At 49.4% G+C, this 26,700-nt stretch overlaps 1 protein-coding gene across 8 annotated transcripts in view; it reads left to right on the top strand.

Moving 5' to 3' along the window:
* Positions 1–26,700, top strand: part of DMBT1 (deleted in malignant brain tumors 1) — a 93,064-nt gene that overhangs the window by 15,680 nt on the left and 50,684 nt on the right. For 3 of the 8 annotated variants that reach the window (XM_072740297.1, XM_072740298.1, XM_072740299.1), the window contains 17 exons: positions 1,308–1,619; positions 2,874–2,921; positions 4,042–4,083; positions 4,851–5,174; positions 6,108–6,137; positions 8,918–9,241; positions 10,177–10,206; positions 13,009–13,332; positions 14,268–14,297; positions 17,080–17,403; positions 18,321–18,350; positions 19,253–19,276; positions 20,100–20,129; positions 24,032–24,355; positions 24,797–24,826; positions 25,422–25,454; positions 26,377–26,406. In XM_072740297.1, coding sequence (XP_072596398.1) covers positions 1,308–1,619; positions 2,874–2,921; positions 4,042–4,083; positions 4,851–5,174; positions 6,108–6,137; positions 8,918–9,241; positions 10,177–10,206; positions 13,009–13,332; positions 14,268–14,297; positions 17,080–17,403; positions 18,321–18,350; positions 19,253–19,276; positions 20,100–20,129; positions 24,032–24,355; positions 24,797–24,826; positions 25,422–25,454; positions 26,377–26,406 — 2,289 coding nt within the window. The remainder of the gene's footprint in view (positions 1–1,307; positions 1,620–2,873; positions 2,922–4,041; positions 4,084–4,850; positions 5,175–6,107; positions 6,138–8,917; positions 9,242–10,176; positions 10,207–13,008; positions 13,333–14,267; positions 14,298–17,079; positions 17,404–18,320; positions 18,351–19,252; positions 19,277–20,099; positions 20,130–24,031; positions 24,356–24,796; positions 24,827–25,421; positions 25,455–26,376; positions 26,407–26,700) is intronic. The other 5 variants (XM_072740301.1, XM_072740303.1, XM_072740304.1 and 2 more) reach the window with 2 other exon arrangements.

Raw genomic sequence — 26,700 nt, forward strand, 5'->3', positions numbered from 1 at the left:
CCCTGAGAGTCCAGGAATGGCCTGGGAGGGGCTTTAGCAGAGCTTTCTGGTGACTGATACCCAGCAAAGGACAGGCTAAGGCAGGGAGACTGAGGAGCTCTTCTGCAGGGACATTCATAGGAATAACCAAAGGGGTGCAGGAAGGACTGAGAAGTACTGCAATGCACTTGGGAGCACCCTAGAAATAGCCCAATTGACCTTTCTTTGCTCTTTCTCTGAGCCCTTCCCTTACAACAACCACAGAAACCACATGCCCCCTTATCTATCTTACATCCCATTCCAAACTCTGGTCACTCCTTGACCACAAATTTCTCATAACCTCAAACTATCACTGAAAAGCCATACCCAGGATCCAGTTCCTGCTGTCATGATTTTGGCCTAGATCTCTTGGGACCTGCTCCCTGTTTTCCTTGCATCATCAGTGAGAGTGGTTTAAGAGAATCACATCAGGCAGGAACACGGTGCCCTTCATGGTGGCATTCAGGCCACCATGTGTCAGCTCTCACAAGAGGCCCAAAAGGTGAGGTGAGGCCCACTCATGGGTGAATGCCATCTGAGATTTGACCCTGATGGCTGTGGAGAGTACATTGAGGCATTTTGAGCAGGAAAATGAGTTGAACATATCCCCATTTTATAAGATAAAACTTGGGACATTCTGGGGGAGACAGAATCCTGTCATCACAAGGGTGGGTACGGAGGAAGCACTCCATCGATGCTTGTTGAATCCATCAATGTGGATGGATTAGAGAGGGAAGGGCAGGGGCAGGGAAATCCACAGGCGGGCCAGTGGAGTAGGCCAGATTCAAGAGAAGGAAGATTTATCCTAGCAAAATGGCAGTGAGAATAAAAGGAAGACAACCTTGTTGAGAAGTTGGATATACGAGGTACAGAAGGGGAGGAGTCAAATATAACAACCAGATTTCCAACACAGTTCTTGTGGAGCATGGTGAGACCATTGATTCAAGTGGAAGAAAGAGACTGGGTTGGGTTTGGGACGGTGGGGTGAGATGTCCTGGAGGCCACTGGAAATGTTGGTTTAGAGCTTGGCTGGGGTTGATCAGCACCAGAGAGGTAGATTTGGGGGTCCTCCTCCTGGAATGCTCTGAGTACAGGAGCTCTTCCAGGGAGAAGATAGCATGATAAGAAGGCTAAGACAGTGCTTGGCAGAACAGTGACGTGTAAGGTGTGGGAGAGCAGAAAAACAGGTAGAGGCAGTGGTTCAAGCAAGGAGGAGGACAAGGGGTGCTGGTGAGTGAAAGCCAGGGGGCAGAGAGAGTGGACAGGAGCTTTCCACTGTGTCAATGCAGGTTTGCCCCTGAGGTTGGTGAATGGAAGTGACCGGTGTCAGGGCCGCGTGGAGGTCCTGTACCAAGGCTACTGGGGCACCGTGTGTGACGACGACTGGGACATCCAGGATGCAGATGTTGTCTGTCGGCAGCTCGGTTGTGGTCTTGCGGTGTCGGCACCAGGCGGGGCCCACTTTGGTCAGGGCTCGGGGAACATTCTCTTGGGCTTCGTATACTGCTCAGGAAGGGAGCCCTACCTGTCGAGCTGCTCCCATGGTGGCTGGTACAACCATGAATGTGGACACAGGGAAGATGCTGGAGTCGTGTGCTCAGGTAGAGCTGACTTCACCCCGGGGGCCTGTGCCACTCAGACAAGAGCGGCTCCTTGCTGACCTCTACATCACAGCGCGTGCACCCAGTGCTTTGCAGTTTACCTGCTTTGCTCTCCGTCATGTCTTATTTGATGTTAGAGAGTGGTCACTTTTCATAGATAAATGGAGGCTCAAAGAGGGCAAGTAACTTGCCTGGAGTCCTAAATCTCGGAAGTGGTGGAGGTGGGTTTCAATCTCAGGCTCCTCCAGAGTTTGCCAATGCAATCACGCAGTGGTATCTGGTATCTGAAGGTCTCTGCCCTGGGGATGACAAAACACCTTCCTATATGGCATTTTCCCCTCCTTTTGCGACAGGACAGAAGGATCCAAAACTTCTGGTCCTTAAAGCTTAAATGTATACCAAAATCAACAGAGGAGTAGCCAGTACGTTTTCTTTATTGGAGATTAAATGACCAGATAAAGGCATTTATACCTGCAGTGGAAGAGAGAAATTCTCCCTGACTCAACCTAGCAAAACCCAATACTGGGTTTCTCCTTTGTTCACAGAGTGTTGGTAGGTGTTCAACCACCAAGAGGTCTCTAATCCACAAAGAAACTCTGTGGATAACAATCATTGTACCCTGACGGAGGCTTCCTAGATAAATTGTCTATCTTTAGAGTGATCTCTGGCACTTGCTATGTGGACCAGTGAGTGTTCCCATGTCACCATATATGGGATGTGACCCTGATAATCCAACTATCACATGAGAATGGCCTCCCCCAGAGAGTATGGTCCTCCATGCAGTCACTTTAGAATGGGTTTATTTTAGCATTTGGGGATACATCTTTGAAAACTACTACTTTCTTAGTTGGGGCCACCTTCTCAGAAACATCTTGATGATGGTAGATATTTGTCATTTGAGGGTATTGATGAGCTATAGAAATTGATAGTTGGTATTGGAAATGTGATCTTGTTAATCAGGTGGGCCTGTTAATTAATTAGGTAATTTTTTTTGGATGGAGACAGTGGGAGCGGGGGCGGGGGCAGATGATGGCAAGAGCAAAGAACATCTCTGATGGCATTCCAGCTTTGAATAAGGACTGGCAAAATGACAGAGAGATGATCTCTGTCTCATAAATAAGAAACACAATATTTTAGCAGTGGGTAGAGTTTCTGCGTGTCTGCACCCAGCCCTTATTCCAGAGCTGAAGAAGAAGGCCAGCTCTTCTCAAATGAGGGCCAACATTGAATGACCTCTTCTTTCCTCCACTCCAGTTTCTTTTTCAACCACAGAGGCACCCCTGGCAACAACTGAGACAGAAGGTAATATTTGTTATATGGGATCCCAAGGGCTCATTACCTGCACCCATGTGATCATCTCTGATCCAGAAGAGGTGTAAAAGATGTAAGAGATAGGAGCGGTCAGTTCCCAAGGGAGAACCTATGAACAAGGCCTCAGGCCTAAATGGGAAACCCTTCCATGGACCATGTCCCTGAGATTGGGGAGAGATCAACCTACAGGAACTTCTAAGGAATTCCAAGGAGGAGCTCAGTGTTCAGTCTCCAAGGGGGGTCCTGTTGCTCATGCACAGTGCTTACCCTTATGATACTGGATGCTGATGGCTGGCCAGGCTGCGGTCTTGGGTCTCTGGCTGCAGGGCCTGGAAAGGCAGATGCAAACCTGCTTGAGCAGTATCCTCGCCTTCCTACTGCTCTTTGGAGAACTTATGGCACATTTTTGTGCGCCACACTGTCACTGAGTCTCCAAAAGACTGCTCTTAAGTAGACATGGCCCTCATGTTGTCCCATCTTTCCATCAGTCCATGAGTTTCCACCTAGTCTTTTCACAGTTGCAGGAGAGAGCTGACTATAGGTTCAGAGACCTGGCCATGGGTGCCATGAATATCAGATGAATGCAGCTTGGGCTGACAAGTTGAGTGGGAGAATGGAAGCTGATGACCACTTATGTCCTCTTGAAGGGCCATCAGAGGAGGCTGGATCCTCTCCACAGCTCAGTGCTTACAACATCCTCAGATTCATCAGCGTCCAATGTATATATCCATAGTGGTGGGACAGAGCCCAGGGGATGGGAGTGATGGATGTGTTCTGGGTACAGGGCTACCTAGTTGGCTCCAGGTTGATCCTCGATGACCCTGACTCTTTCTTCCAGGCTTCATATGAGAATCCCCTCAGTTGTCCATGAGTCAAGATAGGCAAGTGGCAAGGGTTATCCAAGGGACAAGAGAACATGCCAGGCTGAGAGATGTGAAGGGACCTGGCTGATCTACACAAGGCCTTTGTCTCAAAAAAGCTAGCAGAGCACCCCCAGGTGGAAGGTGGCAGGATGCAGATATACCACACCTAGGATGCCTGCCAAAACCAGTTTACAAACACCGCATTCCATGTTGTCTAACTCTGGTCTTTACCTTTTTGCCATATCCAGCCACCTGGTTCCCCACCACCATACCTTCAACAACAGAAGCAGGTAAATATATCAGTCCACCCTCTCTGGATGAGCTTTGAGAGAAAGTCTGGGTTTGGGTTTGCACATGACAGGAGGAGTCTCAGGGTGTGCCCTTCCTTATCCTTGTTCCTGTGTGTGTGTGTGTGTGTGTGTGTGTGTGTGTGTGTGTAGAGCTGGGGGATAGTCGGAGAAATCTCTGAAGATAAGGCTGTGGGTGTAATCTTAGGGACTGGCCACCTGCCATTGGGATCCTGGGCTGATGTGCAGCAAAGATCCTCCCCTAGGTTCTCTGTGTACACCGTAGAAGCCCCTCAAGTACTGCTGGGACCTTGTTTGTGGCTCACAGGCCATGGTGGATAGCCAAGGGAAGGGGGGGGGGTGCCGGTTCTGCACCTTGCTTGCCAAGGTGCATGATGTCGGGGACTTTGGCAGAACCAAGTCAGGATGCCACAGAATCAAAAAGCTGCCCAATAGGGCGGTGGTCTTGGCCTGTGTCAGTAGCTCTGCAGCTCCACACTGGGTGTGCCCCGTGCATGTTGGCTCGTCTAGCATTTCACCTCCATAAAGCTCATGGGATGCTTCTTTACATCAGAGCATCCTTAACTGTGAGTTGATTGAGAGGTCTCTGCTCCTTTACCTGTGGTGAAGATTAACCTCTGGGCATGTTCAAAGTTCATTACCTGCCCAGGGGACTGCGACCAGGAAGAAGCCCCTCAGTCTACAAAACATTTTAAGCTTATTGCCTTAGAGATACACATGGAGGAGGGTTTCTGCTCTTATTCCCTCAGAGACTGATTCAGGCTTGGCCCTGAGGCTGGTGAGTGGAGGTGACCGGTGTCAAGGCCGCGTGGAGGTGCTGTACGAAGGCTCGTGGGGCACCGTGTGTGATGACGACTGGGACACCAGTGATGCCAACGTGGTCTGCAGGCAGCTGGGCTGTGGCTGGGCCACCTCGGTCACAGGAAGTGCCCACTTTGGTCAAGGCTCAGGCCCGATTGTGCTGGACAACGTGCGCTGCTCTGGGTACGAGTCCTCCCTGTGGAGCTGCCCCCATAATGGCTGGAACTCGCACAACTGTGGACACTCAGAAGATGCAGGTGTCATCTGCTCAGGTGAACCTCAAAAATCCCAGTCCCCTTTCATGGTGATCTTTACTGAGAACAGACACACTGCCCATGCCAGGGTGCCCACCTGATCCTCTTCCAGATATGCTGCTGTGCCTTGCCAGCTTTCCTAAGGAAGGCTGGCTCCTGAAGGGCCATATAGGGTCACAACAGGGACGCGGCCCCTCCCTTGTGGATCTATAATGCTTTGGAGCCTCAGTGTCACTGGGGGTGGAACGGCCCATCTGCCACTTAGTGAGAAGACGCAATGAGTCCCTTCCACACAGTAGGATCGTCTGTTTGGTATAACCCTCTCCCTAGGGCCTTTCTTCTCAGTACACATCTTTGGGGAATGTGGGTGGAAAATGAGCCCCCTTCAGTCCGTCATGATTTTGTTATTCTGGGTCCTCCATGAAGTGATCTAAGAGAACAGGATGCCTCTACATTGGGAATTTGGGAGGGCAGTAAAGAGACTTTGAGAAGTGGGAAAGGTGCAGTAAATGGCAGCTCCCCAGTACACGGAACGCCAAAGAAACACATCGGACTCTGGGGAGCGAGTTGGCCTCCTACAGGAACCCTGAAAAGGCTTGTAAAAATTGGGAACGTTGCACCTGGGCTGGTGGAGTTGGATCTTAATAGGCTAACTCTCAAACTTATTCTTGTTGTTCCCACGCTGAAATAGTACAATGACTTGGGTGGACTGTGCCTGGCCTCCCGGTGATATTCCACCTCCCGGAATGTCAGCATTCAGGCCCACCAAGGCAGGCAAGGGGAGTGGGACATAGGGTGGGGCAGGACTGAGACATGATGACAGGCCATGGCTCTGTGTATTCAGGAGCTCACGGAGGCATAATACCAGTAGGTATAGGATGAATGTTTTTATCTTTGATCCAGTTGGGACAGCAGTGTGCTTTGTGTCTGACTCGTGTCTCTTTCTCACAGCTGCTGTCTCCCAGTCCACACCCCAGCCAGGTGAGTCATTAGGGACTCTTCTTGGAAGGTCCCTTTTTGACTGTCCATCCATCCCTGTTTCCCACGTGGGGGGAAACTACTGCTCTTTGTAGAGCTTGTGGGTACATTTTGTGCCCCCCACACAGTCACTGAGTCTCCAACAGGCTGCTCTTAATTTAACTAGTCCTTCCCATGGTAAGCACCCTGCAGATCCTGCTGAAGTATCCACATTCACCCAGTAGTCAAAAAGCCTGGGTGAAATTCCAGAATCTGGCGTTCAGTGTCTGAATTCACCACCTGGTCCAGCGTGCAGGTTGCCTTTAACCCCAAGAGCTATTATTTTCCATCACTTAGCGGTTTGGGCATACTCAGTCACCATGTTTTTTATGTGTAAGTGACAGCAACCCAGCTCAGCTTCTGATATGCTAGCAGAGAGCTGAGGGGTGCTCACATGTAGGAAGTTTAGAGCAGGTGTAGCTTCGGGAACACCAAGAAGTAGAAGTTTTAGGACTGTCTGCCACCAGCGTTTGTCCTGCCTCCGGTTTCTAATGTGAATGGGCTTCAGCCTTGCTTTGCTTACTCCATGTGAGGAGCAGTTGCCAATCCCAAGCCCCTGTGTCACCAGGAGAAAGGTCTTCACTAGTCCCTGGTCTCTGGCTGGCATATCCTGGAATGAGTTTCAACAGTCTGTTTGGTAATACCTGCTTCACTAGAATGATGTCCCTGTGCTCTGTGGGCTGGTCATCTGGGTCCATATGCCCACCTTCATATTCCCCAGGGGAGAGGCTGAGGAAGTGGCTCCAGGCCCTCCTTGAACCTCATGGAAAGAGGTTTTGGCCTGTTTGTTTAATAAGAGGAATGGTGTCAGGGCAAGAGATTTGAGACATGAAGAGGACACTCCCCTGTCAGAGCATGACCCTCTCCCAAGGGCTCCCTGCTGAGTGCTGCCCGGGCTCCTAGAGTCCCCACCCAGGGCCTTGCTCCTCTGTGAGAATATCAGCCCACATTGGCCCTTGCTCAAGATGGGCTCTGTCCCAGCATGAGGGTCAGAGTTGCTAGAGCAGTATCTATGTGCGAACCGAGAGGGCTGCATGGCCCCAAGACCTGGTGCTTGTATTCCTTTGGGATGGTAGGAGTCTCAGCTCATGCTAGTTACGTCCTCCAGTGAGACTAGGATCATGGACTCAGTGACCCAAGACTGGAGAAAAGTCATGGTTATTGCTTTTCTGCCCTCTCATCGTCTGTGCTTCTCCCTATATAAGAGTTAGCATTGTACTGTGTGCTGTGGAGAGGCTTTTAGGCTACTGACTCAATGCTCCAGCCCTCAACCACACAGTACCAGAGCTTCTCCCCACATCTGATGGGTATCTCTTTCCCTGAACCAGTCACATCCCAATCTACTTTCCCTTGACCATCTCCTCTCTGTCTTGCCTCTCTCCTGTCTGTGGATTCGCCAGTTCTGGACATTTCCTGTGAATGGAAGCAGCCATCAAGTGGTCTTTTGTGACAGGCTTCTTTCAGGCCACAGACTTTCCCAAGGTCCACCATGAAGGGGCGTGTAGACATTGGCAACATGCATCTCCACCCATATATGAATGCATTCCCCTGTTGCCAGACGTGTTTACTGTTTGATCTTTGGGTATTTTGAATAGTATTCCCAGCAACATCTCTATCTATCTATCTATCTATCTATCTATCTATCTATCTATCTATCATCTATCTAATTTATATATATATATATATTGATATGATGATTTTATGTTTACATTTTGTGGATGCCCAGAAGTGTTTAGGGTAGCAGATGGACCAAATTCAGTTTCCCCCTGGAGCTTCTGAGGGTTCTGCTTTCTCCACATCCTCACCAACACTTCTTCATTCTCTTTTATTGTAGTCATCTAGTGGGCGGGAGGTGCTCTTTCACTGTGGCTAGGACTTGCATCTCCTGCAGGCTAGTGATGGTGGGGGTGTTTTCATGAGCTTGCTGCACGTGTCCTTCTTCTTCAAAGAGCAGAGCCCTCACGTTTTAGACACCTGAAGGTCTGAGGACCAGGTATGGTCAGTGCGTGAGGCCAGCTCTTTGGGTAGTGAAGGCAGGGTCCAAGGGAGACTGAGGAATCATGCTGTCTCATCTAGTACTGAATGTGGCAAGTGACCTTCCTGCAGGGAGGCCTATACTACGTGTTGTTTCTTTTCTGCCACCCAGAGGCCACCACAGCTCCAAGTATGCACAGCTCCAAATCAGTGACAGTTACTACCACCCATTGTCACAATTATCAGAGGATTGTTTAAGATTCAGTACAAGCCTGGGGCTGGAGAGAACAAGAGCAAATGCTCATCAGAAAAAGATCCTTCAGCCCAAGCTTTGGGTCCAGGAGGAGCATCCCTGATATAGGACAGTGGGGTGAAGGTAGACTCTGAACACTACGATGTAGGACAGCACCTTAGTGGCTGCTGTGTTGGATCTCTGGGCCTGAAGCAAGTGTTCAGGGTGGCCCAGTGGTCCTATGTGAGGATGCGGGCTTCTACTTTCCCCTTGTATATGGGGGTCAGGGTCAACAATTGGAATCCTGACGTTGTGGACAACCATCAGTGAACATGTGTTAGTCCACTTACATTCAAGGGTGGCATCAAACGGGCCCTTGAGTTGGAATGAGGATGAAGGGGTTTGGGAGAGGCCTGTTGCTGGGGAACATTAATTGAACCCACAGCAAGCACCCCCTGAAGGAATGGTCCAGGACTCAGAGTGCAGGAGTTCTTCTTTCAAGAACACAGAGAAAGGCTGTTTTCCTGTCTTCTGCCAGGGACTGAATCGGGTTTGGCCCTGAGGCTGGTGAACGGAGGTGACCGGTGTCAGGGCCGCGTGGAGGTCCTGTATGGAGGCTCGTGGGGCACCGTGTGTGATGACGACTGGGACACCAGTGATGCCAACGTGGTCTGCAGGCAGCTGGGCTGTGGCTGGGCCACCTCGGCCACAGGAAGTGCCCACTTTGGTCAAGGCTCAGGCCCGATTGTGCTGGACAACGTGCGCTGCTCTGGGTACGAGTCCTCCCTGTGGAGCTGCAGCCACAATGGCTGGAAGGTGCACAACTGTGGACACTCAGAAGATGCAGGTGTCATCTGCTCAGGTGAACCTCAAAAATCCCAGTCCCCTTTCATGGTGATCTTTACTGAGAACAGACACACTGCCCATGCCAGGGTGCCCACCTGATCCTGTTCCAGATATGCTGCTGTGCCTTGCCAGCTTTCCTAAGGAAGGCTGGCTCCTGAAGGGCCATATAGGGTCACAACAGGGACGCGGCCCCTCCCTTGTGGATCTATAATGCTTTGGAGCCTCAGTGTCACTGGGGGTGGAACGGCCCATCTGCCACTTAGTGAGAAGACACAATGAGTCCCTTCCACACAGTATGTTAGTCTGTTTGTTCCACAACCCTCTCCCTGGGGACCTTCTTCTCAGTACACATCTTGGGGGAATGTGGGTGGAAAATGAGCCCCCTTCACTCCGTCATGATTTTGCTATTCTGGGTCCTCCATGAAGTGATCTAAGAGAACAGGATGCCTCTACATTGGGAATTTGGGAGGGCAGTAAAGAGTCTTTGAGAAGTGGGAAAGGTGCAGTAAATGGCAGCTCCCCAGTACACGGAACGCCAAAGAAACACATCGGACTCTGGGGAGCGAGTTGGCCTCCTACAGGAACCCTGAAAAGGCTTGTAAAAATTGGGAACGTTGCACCTGGGCTGGTGGAGTTGGATCTTAATAGGCTAACTCTCAAACCTATTCTTGTTGTTCCCACGCTGAAATAGTACAATGACTTGGGTGGACTGTGCCTGGCCTCCCGGTGATATTCCACCTCCCGGAATGTCAGCATTCAGGCCCACCAAGGCAGGCAAGGGGAGTGGGACATAGGGTGGGGCAGGACTGAGACATGACGACAGGCCATGGCTCTGTGTATTCAGGAGCTCACGGAGGCATAATACCAGTAGGTATAGGATGAATGTTTTTATCTTTGATCCAGTTGGGACAGCAGTGTGCTTTGTGTCTGACTCGTGTCTCTTTCTCACAGCTGCTGTCTCCAAGACCACACCCCAGCCAGGTGAGTCTTTAGGGACTCTTCTTGGAAGGTCCCTTTTTGACTGTCCCATCCATCCCTGTTCTTCCCACGTGGGGGGAAACTACTGCTCTTTGTAGAGCTTGTGGGTACATTTTGTGCCCCCCACACAGTCACTGAGTCTCCAACAGGCTGCTCTTAATTTAACTAGTCCTTCCCATGGTAAGCACCCTGCAGATCCTGCTGAAGTATCCACATTCACCCAGTAGTCAAAAAGCCTGGGTGAAATTCCAGAATCTGGCGTTCAGTGTCTGAATTCACCACCTGGTCCAGCGTGCAGGTTGCCTTTAACCCCAAGAGCTATTATTTTCCATCACTTAGCGGTTTGGGCATACTCAGTCACCATGTTTTTGTGTGTAAGTGACAGCAACCCAGCTCAGCTTCTGATATGCTAGCAGAGAGCTGAGGGGTGCTCACATGTAGGAAGTTTAGAGCAGGTGTAGCTTCGGGAACACCAAGAAGTAGAAGTTTTAGGACTGTCTGCCACCAGCTTTTGTCCTGCCTCCGGTTTCTAATGTGAATGGGCTTCAGCCTTGCTTTGCTTACTCCATGTGAGGGGCAGTTGCCAATCCCAAGCCCCTGTGTCACCAGGAGAAAGGTCTTCACTTGTCCCTGGTCTCTGGCTGGCATATCCTGGAATGAGTTTCAACAGTCTGTTTGGCAATACCTGCTTCACTAGAATGATGTCCCTGTGCTCTGTGGGCTGGTCATCTGGGTCCATATGCCCACCTTCATATTCCCCAGGGGAGAGGATGAGGAAGTGGCTCTAGGCCCTCCTTGAACCTCATGGAAAGAGGTTTTGGCCGGTTTGTTTAATAAGAGGAATGGTGTCAGGGCAAGAGATTTGAGACATGAAGAGGACACTCCCCTGTCAGAGCATGACCCTCTCCCAAGGGCTCCCTGCTGAGTGCTGCCCGGGCTCCTAGAGTCCCCACCCAGGGCCTTGCTCCTCTGTGAGAATATCAGCCCACATTGGCCCTTGCTCAAGATGGGCTCTGTCCCAGCATGAGGGTCAGAGTTGCTAGAGCAGTATCTATGTGGGAACCGAGAGGGCTGGATGGCCCCAAGACCTGGTGCTTGTATTCCTTTGGGATGGTAGGAGTCTCAGCTCATGGTAGTTTCATCCTCCAGTGAGACTAGGATCATGGACTCAGTGACCCAAGACTGGAGAAAAGTCATAGTTATTGCTTTTCTGCCCTCTCATCGTCTGTGCTTCTCCCTATATAAGAGTTAGCATTGTACTGTGTGCTGTGGAGAGGCTTTAGGCTACTGACTCAATGCTCCAGCCCTGAACCACACAGTACCAGAGCTTCTCCCCACATCTGATGGATATCTCTTTCCCTGAACCGGTCACATCCCAATCTACTTTCCCTTGACCATCTCCTCTCTTCCTTGCCTCTCTCCTGTCTGTGGATTCGCCAGTTCTGGACATTTCCTGTGAATAGAAGCAGCCATCAAGTGGTCTTTTGTGACAGGCTTCTTTCAGGCCACAGACTTTCCCAAGGTCCACCATGAAGGGGCGTGTAGACATTGGCAACATGCATCTCCACCCATATATGAATCCATTCCCCTGTTGCCAGACGTGTTTACTGTTTGATCTTTGGGTATTTTGAATAGTATTCCCAGCAACATCTCTATCTATCTATCTATCTATCTATCTATCTATCTATCTATCTATCTATTATCTATCATCTATCTAATTTATATATATATATATATATATATATTGATATGATGATTTTATGTTTACATTTTGTGGATGCCCAGAAGTGTTTAGGGTAGCAGATGGACCAAATTCAGTTTCCCCCTGGAGTTTCTGAGGGTTCTGCTTTCTCCACATCCTCACCAACACTTCTTCATTCTCTTTTATTGTAGTCATCTAGTGGGCGGGAGGTGCTCTTTCACTGTGGTTAGGACTTGCATCTCCTGCAGGCTAGTGATGGTGGGGGTGTTTTCATGAGCTTGCTGCACGTGTCCTTCTTCTTCAAAGAGCAGAGCCCTCACGTTTTAGACACCTGAAGGTCTGAGGACCAGGTATGGTCAGTGCGTGAGGCCAGCTCTTTGGGTAGTGAAGGCAGGGTCCAAGGGAGACTGAGGAATCATGCTGTCTCATCTAGTACTGAATGTGGCAAGTGACCTTCCTGCAGGGAGGCCTATACTACGTGTTGTTTCTTTTCTGCCACCCAGAGGCCACCACAGCTCCAAGTATGCACAGCTCCAAATCAGTGACAGTTACTACCACCCATTGTCACAATTATCAGAGGATTGTTTAAGATTCAGTACAAGCCTGGGGCTGGAGAGAACAAGAGCAAATGCTCATCAGAAAAAGATCCTTCAGCCCAAGCTTTGGGTCCAGGAGGAGCATCCCTGATATAGGACAGTGGGGTGAAGGTAGACTCTCTGAACACTACGATGTAGGACAGCACCTTAGTGGCTGCTGTGTTGGATCTCTGGGCCTGAAGCAAGTGTTCAGGGTGGCCCAGTGGTCCTATGTGAGGATGCGGGCTTCTACTTTCCCCTTGTATATGGGGGTCAGGGTCAACAATTGGAATCCTGACGTTGTGGACAACCATCAGTGAACATGTGTTAGTCCACTGACATTCAAGGGTGGCATCAAATGGGCCCTTGAGTTGGAATGAGGATGAAGGGGTTTGGGAGAGTCCTGTTGCTGGGGAACATTAATTGAACCCACAGCATGCACCTCCTGAAGGAATGGTCCAGGACTCAGAGTGCAGGAGTTCTTCCTTCAAGAACACAGAGAAAGGCTGTTTTCCTGTCTTCTGCCAGGGGCTGAATCGGGTTTGGCCCTGAGGCTGGTGAACGGAGGTGACCGGTGTCAGGGCCGCGTGGAGGTCCTGTATGGAGGCTCGTGGGGCACCGTGTGTGATGACGACTGGGACACCAGTGATGCCAACGTGGTCTGCAGGCAGCTGGGCTGTGGCTGGGCCACCTCGGCCACAGGAAGTGCCCACTTTGGTCAAGGCTCAGGCCCGATTGTGCTGGACAACGTGCGCTGCTCTGGGTACGAGTCCTCCCTGTGGAGCTGCAGCCACAATGGCTGGAAGGTGCACAACTGTGGACACTCAGAAGATGCAGGTGTCATCTGCTCAGGTGAACCTCAAAAATCCCAGTCCCCTTTCATGGTGATCTTTACTGAGAACAGACACACTGCCCATGCCAGGGTGCCCACCTGATCCTGTTCCAGATATGCTGCTGTGCCTTGCCAGCTTTCCTAAGGAAGGCTGGCTCCTGAAGGGCCATATAGGGTCACAACAGGGACACGGCCCCTCCCTTGTGGATCTATAATGCTTTGGAGCCTCAGTGGCACTGGGGGTGGAACGGCCCATCTGCCACTTAGTGAGAAGACACAATGAGTCCCTTCCACACAGTAGGATAGTTTGTTTGTTCCACAACCCTCTCCCTGGGGACTTTCTTCTCAGTACACATCTTGGGGGAATGTGGGTGGAAAATGAGCCCCCTTCACTCCGTCATGATTTTGCTATTCTGGGTCCTCCATGAAGTGATCTAAGAGAACAGGATGCTTCTACATTGGGAATTTGGGAGGGCAGTAAAGAGTCTTTGAGAAGTGGGAAAGGTGCAGTAAATGGCAGCTCCCCAGTACACGGAACGCCAAAGAAACACATCGGACTCTGGGGAGCGAGTTGGCCTCCTACAGGAACCCTGAAAAGGCTTGTAAAAATTGGGAACGTTGCACCTGGGCTGGTGGAGTTGGATCTTAATAGGCTAACTCTCAAACTTATTCTTGTTGTTCCCACGCTGAAATAGTACAATGACTTGGGTGGACTGTGCCTGGCCTCCCGGTGATATTCCACCTCCCGGAATGTCAGCATTCAGGCCCACCAAGGCAGGCAAGGGGAGTGGGACATAGGGTGGGGCAGGACTGAGACATGACGACAGGCCATGGCTCTGTGTATTCAGGAGCTCACGGAGGCATAATACCAGTAGGTATAGGATGAATGTTTTTATCTTTGATCCAGTTGGGACAGCAGTGTGCTTTGTGTCTGACTCGTGTCTCTTTCTCACAGCTGCTGTCTCCAAGACCACACCCCAGCCAGGTGAGTCATTAGGGACTCTTCTTGGAAGGTCCCTTTTTGACTGTCCATCCATCCCTGTTCTTCCCACGTGGGGGGAAACTACTGCTCTTTGTAGAGCTTGTGGGTACATTTTGTGCCCCCACACAGTCACTGAGTCTCCAACAGGCTGCTCTTAATTTAACTAGTCCTTCCCATGGTAAGCACCCTGCAGATCCTGCTGAAGTATCCACATTCACCCAGTAGTCAAAAAGCCTGGGTGAAATTCCAGAATCTGGCGTTCAGTGTCTGAATTCACCACCTGGTCCAGCGTGCAGGTTGCCTTTAACCCCAAGAGCTATTATTTTCCATCACTTAGCGGTTTGGGCATACTCAGTCACCATGTTTTTGTGTGTAAGTGACAGCAACCCAGCTCAGCTTCTGATATGCTAGCAGAGAGCTGAGGGGTGCTCACATGTAGGAAGTTTAGAGCAGGTGTAGCTTCGGGAACACCAAGAAGTAGAAGTTTTAGGACTGTCTGCCACCAGCTTTTGTCCTGCCTCCGGTTTCTAATGTGAATGGGCTTCAGCCTTGCTTTGCTTACTCCATGTGAGGGGCAGTTGCCAATCCCAAGCCCCTGTGTCACCAGGAGAAAGGTCTTCACTTGTCCCTGTTCTCTGGCTGGCATATCCTGGAATGAGTTTCAACAGTCTGTTTGGCAATACCTGCTTCACTAGAATGATGTCCCTGTGCTCTGTGGGCTGGTCATCTGGGTCCATATGCCCACCTTCATATTCCCCAGGGGAGAGGCTGAGGAAGTGGCTCCAGGCCCTCCTTGAACCTCATGGAAAGAGGTTTTGGCCTGTTTGTTTAATAAGAGGAATGGTGTCAGGGCAAGAGATTTGAGACATGAAGAGGACACTCCCCTGTCAGAGCATGACCCTCTCCCAAGGGCTCCCTGCTGAGTGCTGCCCGGGCTCCTAGAGTCCCCACCCAGGGCCTTGCTCCTCTGTGAGAATATCAGCCCACATTGGCCCTTGCTCAAGCTGGGCTCTGTCCCAGCATGAGGGTCAGAGTTGCTAGAGCAGTATCTATGTGGGAACCGAGAGGGCTGGATGGCCCCAAGACCTGGTGCTTGTATTCCTTTGGGATGGTAGGAGTCTCAGCTCATGCTAGTTACGTCCTCCAGTGAGACTAGGATCATGGACTCAGTGACCCAAGACTGGAGAAAAGTCATAGTTATTGCTTTTCTGCCCTTTCATCATATGTGCTTCTCCCTATATAAGTGGTAGCATTGTACTGTGTGCTGTGGAGAGGCTTTAGGCTACTGACTCAATGCTCCAGCCCTGAACCACACAGTACCAGAGCTTCTCCCCACATCTGATGGATATCTCTTTCCCTGAACCAGTCACATCCCAATCTACTTTCCCTTGACCATCTCCTCTCTGTCTTGCCTCTCTCCTGTCTGTGGATTCGCCAGTTCTGGACATTTCCTGTGAATGGAAGCAGCCATCAAGTGGTCTTTTGTGACAGGCTTCTTTCAGGCCACAGACTTTCCCAAGGTCCACCATGAAGGGGCGTGTAGACATTGGCAACATGCATCTCCACCCATATATGAATGCATTCACCTGTTGCTAGACGTGTTTACTGTTTGATCTTTGGGTATTTTGAATAGTATTCCCAGCAACATCTCTATCTATCTATCTATCTATCTATCTATCTATCTATCTATCTATCATCTATCTAATTTATATATATATATATATTGATATGATGATTTTATGTTTACATTTTGTGGATGCCCAGAAGTGTTTAGGGTAGCAGATGGACCAAATTCGGTTTCCCCCTGGAGCTTCTGAGGGTTCTGCTTTCTCCACATCCTCACCAACACTTCTTCATTCTCTTTTATTGTAGTCATCTAGTGGGCGGGAGGTGCTCTTTCACTGTGGTTACGACTTGCATCTCCTGCAGGCTAGTGATGGTGGGGGTGTGTTCATGAGCTTGCTGCACGTGTCCTTCTTCTTCAAAGAGCAGAGCCCTCACGTTAGACACCTGAAGGTCTGAGGACCAGGTATGGTCAGTGCGTGAGGCCAGCTCTTTGAGTAGTGAAGGCAGGGTCCAAGGGAGACTGAGGAATCATGCTGTCTCATCTAGTACTGAATGTGGCAAGTGACCTTCCTGCAAAGAGGCCTAATGCTACTATGTTTTGTTTCTTCTCTGCCACCCAGAGGCCACCACAGCTCTAAGTATGCACAGCTCCAAATCAGTGACAGTTACTACCACCCATTGTCACAATTATCAGAGGATTGTTTAAGATTCAGTACAAGCCTGGGGCTGGAGAGAACAAGAGCAAATGCTCATCAGAAAAAGATCCTTCAGCCCAAGCTTTGGGTCCAGGAGGAGCATCCCTGATATAGGACAGTGGGGTGAAGGTAGACTCTCTGAACACTACGATGTAGGACAGCACCTTAGTAGCTGCTGTGTTGGATCTCTGGGCCTGAAGCAAGTGTTCAGGGCGGCCCAGTGGTCCTATGTGAGGATGTGGGCTTCTACTTTCCCCTTGTATATGGGGGTCAGGGTCAACAATTGAAATCCTGACGTTGTGGACAACCATCAGTGAACATGTGTTAGTCCACTGACATTTAAAGGTAGCATCAAATGGGCCCTTGAGTTGGAATGAGGATGAAGGGGTTTGGGAGAGTCCTGTTGCTGGGGAACATTAATTGAACCCACAGCATGCACCCCCTGAAGGAATGGTCCAGTACTCAGAGTGCAGGAGTTCTTCCTTCAAGAACACAGAGAAAGACTGTTTTCCTGTCTTTGCCAGGGACTGAATCGGGTTTGGCCCTGAGGCTGGTGAACGGAGGTGACCGGTGTCAGGGCCGCGTGGAGGTCCTGTATGGAGGCTCGTGGGGCACCGTGTGTGATGACGACTGGGACACCAGTGATGCCAACGTGGTCTGCAGGCAGCTGGGCTGTGGCTGGGCCACCTCGGCCCCAGGTTATGCTCGCTTTGGTCAGGGCTCAGGCCCGATTGTGCTGGACAATGTGCGCTGCTCTGGGCACGAGTCTTCCCTGTGGAGCTGCCCCCATAATGGCTGGAACTCGCACAACTGTGGACACTCAGAAGATGCAGGTGTCATCTGCTCAGGTGAACCTCAAAAATCCCAGGTCCCCATTCTTAGTGATCTTTCCATCTGATAATTATACTGTTGCCCACATGGCTCTCTCCTGGATATGCTGTGCCTTGCCAGCTTTCCTGGGGACAACTGCTTCCCTGTAATGGGAAATTAGGGGCAACTCCCTCCCGTGTGGACCTGTATTGCTTGGAGCCTCAGTGGCACAGGAGGTGAAGAAGACCATCCGTCATGCAGTGGGCACAGGCAATGTGCCCTTTCTGTTAGTATGATCATCTGCTCAGTCTGCATCCCATTTCCCAGGGTGTTACTTCTCAAGGCACTGGTTTGGGGCCATTTGGTTGTAAACCGAACTACCTTCACTCCATGGTTTGTTATTCTGGGTCTTCCTTAAAGCCAACTCAGAGAACAGGTTTGCAGTTTCAATTGCCAATTCTGAGGGCAGTGAAGAGCACTTGGGAAGTGGGGAAGGGGCAGTAAACAGCAGCTCACTAGAACATGGAATGACAAGGAAATACATAGGACTATGGGTACCAAGTTGACCTTCTACAGTAATCCTAAAAAAGCCTGTAAAGACTGGGAGCATTGCACCTGACTGGTGGAATGGGGGTCTCAATAGGCTAACAGCCCAGATTCATTCTTGCTGTTTCCACTTGCTAATAGCAAAATGGCTTTGGTGGCCTGTCCTGACCTGGCAGTGACATTCCACCTCCTGAATGTCAGCATTCAGGCCCACCAAGGCAGGCTGGGGGGTGGGACATAGGGTGGGGCTCCCACAGGACTGAGAGATTATGGCAGGCCATGGCTCTGTGTATTCAGGAGCTCATGGAGGCTTGATCTCAGTAGGTAGGGGATGAATTTCCTTGACCACTGATCCAGTTGGGACACAAGTGTGCTTTGTGTCTGACTCATGTTTTTTCCTTTTTCACAGCTGCTGTCTCTCAATCCACACCCCAGCCAGGTGAGTCTTTGGTGACCCTGCTTGGAATGTCCCTTTTTGCCTATCCCATCCATCCCTCTTCTTCCCATTTGGGAGGACACTACTGCTCTTTTGAGATGTTATGGGCACATTTTGTGTCCCACCCAGTCATTGAGCCTCCAACAGGCTGCTCTTAAGTAGACATGGCCCTCATGTTGTCCCATCTTTCCATCAGTCCATGAGTTTCCACGTAGTCCTTTCACAGTTGCAGGAGAGAGCTGACTACAGGTTCAGAGACCAGGCCATGGATGCCATGAATATCAGCTGAATGCAGCTTGGGCTGACAAGTTGAGTGGGAGAATGGAAGCTGATGACCACTTATGTCCTCTTGAAGGGCCATCAGAGGAGGCTGGATCCTCTCCACAGCTCAGTGCTTACAACATCCTCAGATTCATCAGCGTTCAATGTATATATCCACAGTGGTGGGACAGAGCCCAGGGGATGGGAGTGATGGATGTGTTCTGGGTACAGAGCTACCTAGTTGGCTCCAGGTTGACCCTCGATGACCCTGACTCTTTCTTCCAGGCTTCATATGAGAATTCCCTCATTTGTCCATAAGTGAAGATAGACACGTGGCAAGGGTTTTCTAAGGGACAAAAAAACTCACCAGACTGAGAGATGTGGAGTGACCTGATTGATGTAGGCAATGCTTTGTCACAGCAAAGTTAGCAGAGCAGGCGACTTGCACAGCACACCGAGGAGGAACGTGGCAGGATGTAGATGTGCAACTGTTATGACCCTGTGAAAAATGATCACAATGCCCCTTTTTTCTCTCAGCTAGCTGAACTCACCAAACCCCACTGTCCTTTTCCCATGTACTCATTACTTGAGCCACATTTGTTCTATTTCCATCCATTCTAATCCTATTTTAATTTTCTCTGCAGATTGGTGGCATACAACTACCTATGGTAAGCATCCTCAGTGCTGGCCTAAGCATCCAAATCACCCCATGGTCAACAAGACTGGAAGAAATTCAGATGTTGAGATTAGTGTCTCACCTCACCTCCCAATCCAGTGTGAGGGGGATCCCTTTAGCCACAAGAGTTATTTTTCCAGTCTCCTACCAGTTTGGGGATATTCAGTCATGACGTTTTTGTTTGCAATTGACAAGAACCCAGTTCAGCTCCTCCAAAGCTAGCAGAGATCTCAACTCAATGGCTCTCACATGTAAGATATTTATATCAGATATACCCCCAGGAACACTGGGATACAGAAGTTTCTAATCCTTTCTCATCCTGCTTTGTGTTTCTCTGAAGATTGGTGGGATACAACTCCCTAGGGCAAGCATCCTGCAGATCCTGAAAAGTTTGCAAATTCTCCCAGTACTCAACTGGTTTCAGTGAAATTCTGAAATCCTGAGTTTGGCATCTGACCTCACACCCTGGTCCTGTGGGAGGGGCGTCCTTTATCCAAATGTGATTATTATCAGTCAACCTCCAGTTTGGAGATATATCAGTAAGTGATAGAGGAAACCAGCTTGGCTTCTCTTATCCTAGCACGGAACTGTTATATCAAAGTCACTCACATTTAAGATGTTTAGAGCAGGTGTACCTTCAGGAGCTTCAGGTGTGGATGTTTCACGACTATCTGCATGGCAGGCCATGGCTCTGTCTACTCAGGAGCACATGGAGGCTTGATCTCAGGACGGATAGATACGATGATGTTCTTTGATCTTTGATTCCGTTGCAACACCCATGTGCTTTGTGTCTGACTTGTGTTTCTTTCTCATAGCTACTCCAACCGAATCAACCATCCAGCCAGGTAGGTCTTTGGCCACCGTATTTGGAATGTTTCTTTTCTCCTTTCCCATCCATCCCCTTTCTCTCCATTTTGCGTGAACCATTGCTCCTTGAGGGCCTTGTGGGCACATTTTGTGGTTCCCAGTCACTGAGTCTCTATAGGCAGCTCTTATGTAGACATGGGATTCAAATGGCCCTACTTTCCCATCATCCATGAGTTTTCATCTAATCCTTTCCCAGCATCCCAAGAGACTGTTGCCTACCAATTCAGAGAACTAGGCATGGATGCCAAGAATTTCACATGAAATGCTGTCTGGGGAGACAGCAGAGTAGGAGAATGAGCCATGGGGAGCACTGATGTCTTCATAGAAAGCCGTCAGAGCAGCTGGACCCTTCCCAATGTTCAGCATTTGCATCACCCTCAGATTTATCACAATCCAATGTGTATACCCAACGTGGTAGGGACAGAGCCCCAGGGATTTGAGACCACTATGAGAAGAAGGTGCTCTAGATACAGGGATACACAGCTGGCTCCATGTTGACCCTGAATGCTCCTGACTCTTTCTTCCAAGATTCCTGTGAGGATCTCCTGCGTCATCTATGAGTCAAGATAGAGAAGTGGCAAAGGTTTCTAAGGGACAAGGGACATGCCAGGCTGAGAGATGTGGAGGGATCTGGCTGATGTACACAAAGTCTTTGTACCAGAAAAGGTAGCAGAGCAGGAGGGTCTCACAGCCTGCCCCCCACCAAGTGGAAGAGAGCAGGATGCAGGTGTGCAAGTGTCATGATGCCTGCCAAAAACTCTCACGATTCCCCCTTTCCCCTCCAGCTAGCAGAACTCACCAGACCCACTGTCCCTGTCCTACTGACTCATCACTTAAGCCACACTTGGTTCTATTTCCAACCATTCTAACCCTGCTTTGTGTTTCTCTGCATATCGGTGGTGTACAACTCCCTATGGTCAGCATCCTCAGTGCCTGCCTAAGTATCCAGATTCACACCATAGTCAACCAGACTGGATGAAACTCCAGATTGTTGAGTGTAGTGTCTGACCTCACCTCCCCATCCGGTGTGTGTGGGGGTCCCCTTTAGCCACTGGAGTTCTTTTTCCAGTCTCCTATCAGCTTGGGGATATGTCAGTCATGACGTTTTTGTTTGCAATTGACAAGAACCCAGTTCAGCTCCTCTAAAGCTAGCAGAGATCTCAACTCAATGGCTCTCACATGTAAGATATTTAGATCAGATATACCTCCAGGAACACTGGGATACAGAAGTTTCTAATCCTTTCTCATCCTGCTTTGTGTTTCTCTGAAGACTGGTGGGATACAACTCCCTAGGGCAAGCATCCTGCAGATCCTGAAAAGTATGCAAATTCTCCCAGTACTCAACTGGCTTCAGTGAAATTCTGAAATCCTGAGTTTGGCATCTGACCTCACCCCCTGGTCCTGTGGGAGGGGCGTCCTTTATCCAAATGTGATTATTATCAGTCAACCTCCAGTTTGGAGATGTGTCAGTAAGTGATAGAGGAAACCAGCTTGGCTTCTCTAATCCTAGCATGGAACTGTTATATCAAAGTCACTCACATTTAAGATGTTTAGAGCAGGTGTACCTTCAGGAACTTCAGGTGTGGATGTTTCACGACTATCTGCCACCAGGTTTTCTTCTCTCTCCTGTTTCTAATATGGACGGGCTTCACCCTTGCATTGCTTTCTGAATGTGAGAGGCAGTTGCCAGCCTTAAGCCCCTGTGTCATAGAAGGAGTCTGCTTGTGCCCAGAGGGCTGGGTGACATTTCCTGTAAGGACTTCAGGTAGTCTGCTTGGCAATACCTGCTTCAATAGGACCATGTTCCTGTGTCTGATGGGCTGGTCAGGGTCCATATGCCCACCTTCGTATTCTGCCCAGGGAAATGGAGAGGAGTTGCTCTAGTTCCCACTTGAACCTCGTGGAAAAGGTTTTGACTGGTGTGTTTCATAGAAAGGATAGTTTGTCTACAACAAAATCAGTGCAAAAGATTTGAGACATGAAGAGAACACTGCCCTCTCTGTTGAGCTTGGCCCTTTCCCAAGTACTCTCTGCTGAGTGCAGCCCTGGCCTCCACAGCCCTCACACAGAGCCCTCCCTCTCAAGAGGTGTGTCAGCCTATGTTGGCCTCTGTGCTTGAGCTGGCCGCTGGTCCAGTGTCAGGGTCTGAGTTGACAGTGCAGTATGGGTGGAAGAACTGAGAGGGTCTGGGTAGTCCCTCATGCCTGGTTGCTTGTCTTCCTTGTAGACTGTTGGAATCTCAGCTCATGCTAAGTACACCCTCCAGTGAGACTGGGATCATGGATTCAGTGCCCTGGCACTGGAGAAAAGGCCAAAAATTAATGCTTTTCTGCCCTTTCACGGTCTGTGATTACTATAAATATAAAATGTACCAATTTACTGTGCAGTTGAGACTTCTTAGTCTAATGATTGCTACAAGCATCAGTTATTTAGTTCCAGAGTTTCTTATCGCCTTAATGACTATCCCATGCCCTGAACTAGTCCAACCCATACCTGTGTTCCCCCAGCTTTCACCCGGTTGCCTTCTTTGTCTAGATTTGCATTTTCTGAACATTTCCTACGAATGGAGGTAGCCATCATGTTGCCTTTTGTGACTGGCTTCTTTCAGCCAGCAGATTTTTCTCAGAACTCACCAAGAAGTGTGTAAACTTTGGCAACATGTATCCCCACCCATATTATGATCCCATTCATCTGTTGATGGACAGATGAAGTGGAGTGTTTCCACCCCTGACTACCTTGAATCATCTTCCCGGAACTTCTGTGCACATGATTTTGTCAAACACCTATTTCCAACTCCTCTGGGTGAATATCTAGGAGTGAAATTACGAGTCACATGATGATTATATATTTCCGTTCTGCGGAAACAAAGAAATGTTTAGCATAGCAGCTGTACCAATTCAGGTTTCCCTAGGTGGTATTGGAGAGCTCTGGTTTCTCCACATCCTCACCAACACTTCTTCTGTCTCTTTTATTTTAGCCATCTTGTAGGCAGGAGGTACTTTCTCACTCTGTGTAGGATTTTTATCTCCTGCAAGGATACTGATGGTGGGGACGTATTCACATGGTTGATGCACGTGTCTCTCTTCTTTGTAGAGCCGAGTCCTCACTTTATAGACCCTTGAGGCACTAGGACCAGACTACTGTCAGTGCCAGTGTCTAGCTCATGGCAGAAAGAAGGCAGGATACATAGGAGACTGAGGAAACGTAATGTGTGGTCTCCCGCTTAACTTAGAAAATGCCCATTTTGCAAGGAGGCCTAATGCTACCATGTTTTGTTACTTTTCTGCCTCCAGAGTCCTAGGCAGCACTATGTATGCACAGCTAAGATGAGTGATAGTTACTCTTGCCCATCTTCTTGATAATCAGAGGATTGTTAAGATGCAGTTCAAGCATGGGGCTTGGGAGAACAGGATCAAGTGGTCAGCAGCAAGGGATCCTTTAGAACAAGCCTTGGGCTCGGGAGAAGGGTCTGTGATTAGGACCGTTGGGTGAAAGTAGACTCTGAACACTAGGACCTAGGACAGCTCCTTCTTGGAGGCTGGATGGATCTTTGGGACTGAAGCACATGTTCTGGGTGCTCTCAATGGTCCACGTCAGACTACCGGCTCCTCATATTCTCCGTTGCGTTGTGGGACCAGCCTTAGGATTTCAAATCCTGATATTGTGTGCAATCAGTTGTTACATACATACATCAGCTGACACTCGAGGGTAACATCAAGTAGCCCCTTAAGGATGAGGAGGAGGAGCAAGATTCTGAGACCCCTGTTGCTGGGGAAATTTAATTGAAACCAGAACTTGTGTCCCCTGAAAGGAATTATCTTACAATCAGAGTACAGGAGTTCTTCCTTCAAAACCAGAAAAATTTCCTGTCTCCCGCTAGAGACTGATTCGGGGTTGGCCCTGAGGCTGGTGAATGGAGGTGACCGGTGTCAGGGCCGCGTGGAGGTCCTGTACAGAGGCTCGTGGGGCACTGTGTGTGATGACGGCTGGGACACGAATGATGCCAACGTGGTCTGCAGGCAACTGGGCTGTGGCTGGGCCACCTCGGCCCCACACAATGCCCACTTTGGTCAGGGATCTGGCCCGATTGTGCTGGACGACGTGAGCTGTTCTGGGTATGAGTCCTACCTGTGGAGCTGTAGCCACAGTGGCTGGAATTCACACAACTGCGGGCACTATGAGGACGCAAGTGTCATCTGTTCAGGTGGGTCCTTACAATGCTGGCCCTCTGTTTCTGTTCGTTATTTTTTCTAGATAAAACTCATTTCTTCACTGTTATTTCATATTCCTGAGTGTCATGGAAGGGCAGGGCTTTCTCCCATAGCTTGAGAGGAAGCTGCATCACCCATCATCCTGACGTACATCAGTTTTTCAGGGGGATCATTGCACCTTCTTTAAAGTGCCGGTGGAGGAGTCCTGTTTGAATGGGCATAATGGTTTAGAGACCCAATTCCTGCAACACTGTTCCTTGTGGGATCCTGCCCCTGAGGGTATTTACCAGCTCTACTCCTCAGGACCACTCCCAGCAAGTCTTTCTTAGTTGTCGCGGGCACAGTCCCTCAGCACTTCTGTTTGTCTGAAGCCTGAGAGGCTTCTTTCTGCACATCGTTCACAGAGACTGATGATGTGTCCTCTTACTTTGCAGCATCTACTGGAAACCCTCCCAATACGACAGGTGAGTAGCTGTACCCAGCCCAGCATGAATCATGTCTGATATTTGACTCTCATGTTTCTAGAAGTTGGAAGAGAGGACGAGGCTCTCCCTTGGAGGACTCTGGTATTTGCTACAGTGACCAGCAACTAAGTCCCCAGGGTGTTGGCTCCTAAGTTGAGACAACTGGCCCATCTGTATCCTCTGCCCCTCTCTGCTCTGAGGGTTTACTCATAAGTCTGTAGTGGAAGAGCTTTTGATCCCCTCTGTTCATAGCAGATAAAGTAAATGCTCAAGTCAGAATTGGGGTCGTCTGAGAAATACGCACCAACAGAACTCCTACCAGTGCTTGTGTGTTCCTGAATTCCTTCATGTTGAGAGAGGCATCCTTAAAGTGTTTTCTACCACACAGTGGAAATTCCACTCAGTGCCGAGTATGCTGGGAAGTACTAGCGCCATACTCCAGGCCATCTGGCCCATCCACAGCATAAAGTGGAATTGCCCAGACTCTGAGAAGTTCATCAGGAAAAGATAGAATTGACCTTTCCTTACCAAACTAATGAGCACAGAGTGAAAACGTTTCCACTAAAGTCCTGAAATTACTTCATTTTCTTTTTAGATTGGTGGCTCCCTTCATCTACAACCACTCATGGTAGGTATCATATGTTTCCATCTAAGGACACGGGGTTATCATCCCCAGATAGGCTGTCCATGTAGTAGAGGCCTGTAAATGCACAGGCCGCTTGACCTCGTGCGTGTAAGCTACACAGACCTGGCCCGCCATACACTGCACCCAAGATAAATGCACACACACAGGCTGCCTCTCCCTTGAGACATGGAGCCTTTTTATCCTTCCTGCCTCGTGGGTAACTTTTGTTTCAATAAAGAGATCTACTTCTCCTGTTTTTAAAGAAATCGAAGATATTACTTGGGTTACCACAAAAGTTCTGAGAGAAGGGAGGCAGACAGTAAATGGATAATTTCACAACTAATCAACCCTTTACAAGTAAATTTTCCATCCTGGAATGGCTATTGCTCAACAGCTTTCCTTCACGCCTAAGAACTGAAATGGCCACTTGTGGATGTCCTTGAATGTTTTCTTCCCATCAACTTAATTGGCTGCCTTTGATCTCATTACAGAGCTAGACCCCCAACTAGTTCGCTGGTTCCCTGTTGCTGGGCCTGACCCCCTACCAGGACCAAACTACCTGTAAAGAGTGAGACCATTGCCCCTGAGCTGGTGGACTTGGAGCTATTTCAGGCTGTGTCCAAACTCATTCTTGCTGTTCCCACATGGAGATAGTGCAATGACTTTGGTGGCCTGTTTTGAGCCTGGCAGTGATATTCAACCTGCTGGATCTTTAGTCCTCAGCCACATTGAGGCAGACAATGGCGGTAGGACATAGGATTAGGCTCCCCCAGGACTGAGAGGTTATGGCAGGCCATGGCTCTGTCTACTCAGGAGCACATGGAGGCTTGATCTCAGGACGGATAGATACGATGATGTTCTGTGATCTTTGATTCCGTTGCAACACCCATGTGCTTTGTGTCTGACTTGTATTTCTTTCTCATAGCTACTCCAACCGAATCAACCATCCAGCCAGGTAGGTCTTTGGCCACCGTATTTGGAATGTTTCTTTTCTCCTTTCCCATCCATCCCCTTTCTCTCCATTTTGCGTGAACCATTGCTCCTTGAGGGCCTTGTGGGCACATTTTGTGGTTGCCACTCACTGAGTCTCTATAGGCAGCTCTTATGTAGACATGGGATTCAAATGGCCCTATTTTCCCATCATCCATGAGTTTTCATCTAATCCTTTCCGAGCATCCCAAGAGACTGTTGCCTACCAATTCAGAGAACTAGGCATTGATGCTAAGAATTTCACATGAAATGCTGTCTG

Source organism: Vulpes vulpes, chromosome 15 (genome assembly GCF_048418805.1).
Source record: "Vulpes vulpes isolate BD-2025 chromosome 15, VulVul3, whole genome shotgun sequence".
Lineage (NCBI taxonomy): Eukaryota > Metazoa > Chordata > Mammalia > Carnivora > Canidae > Vulpes > Vulpes vulpes.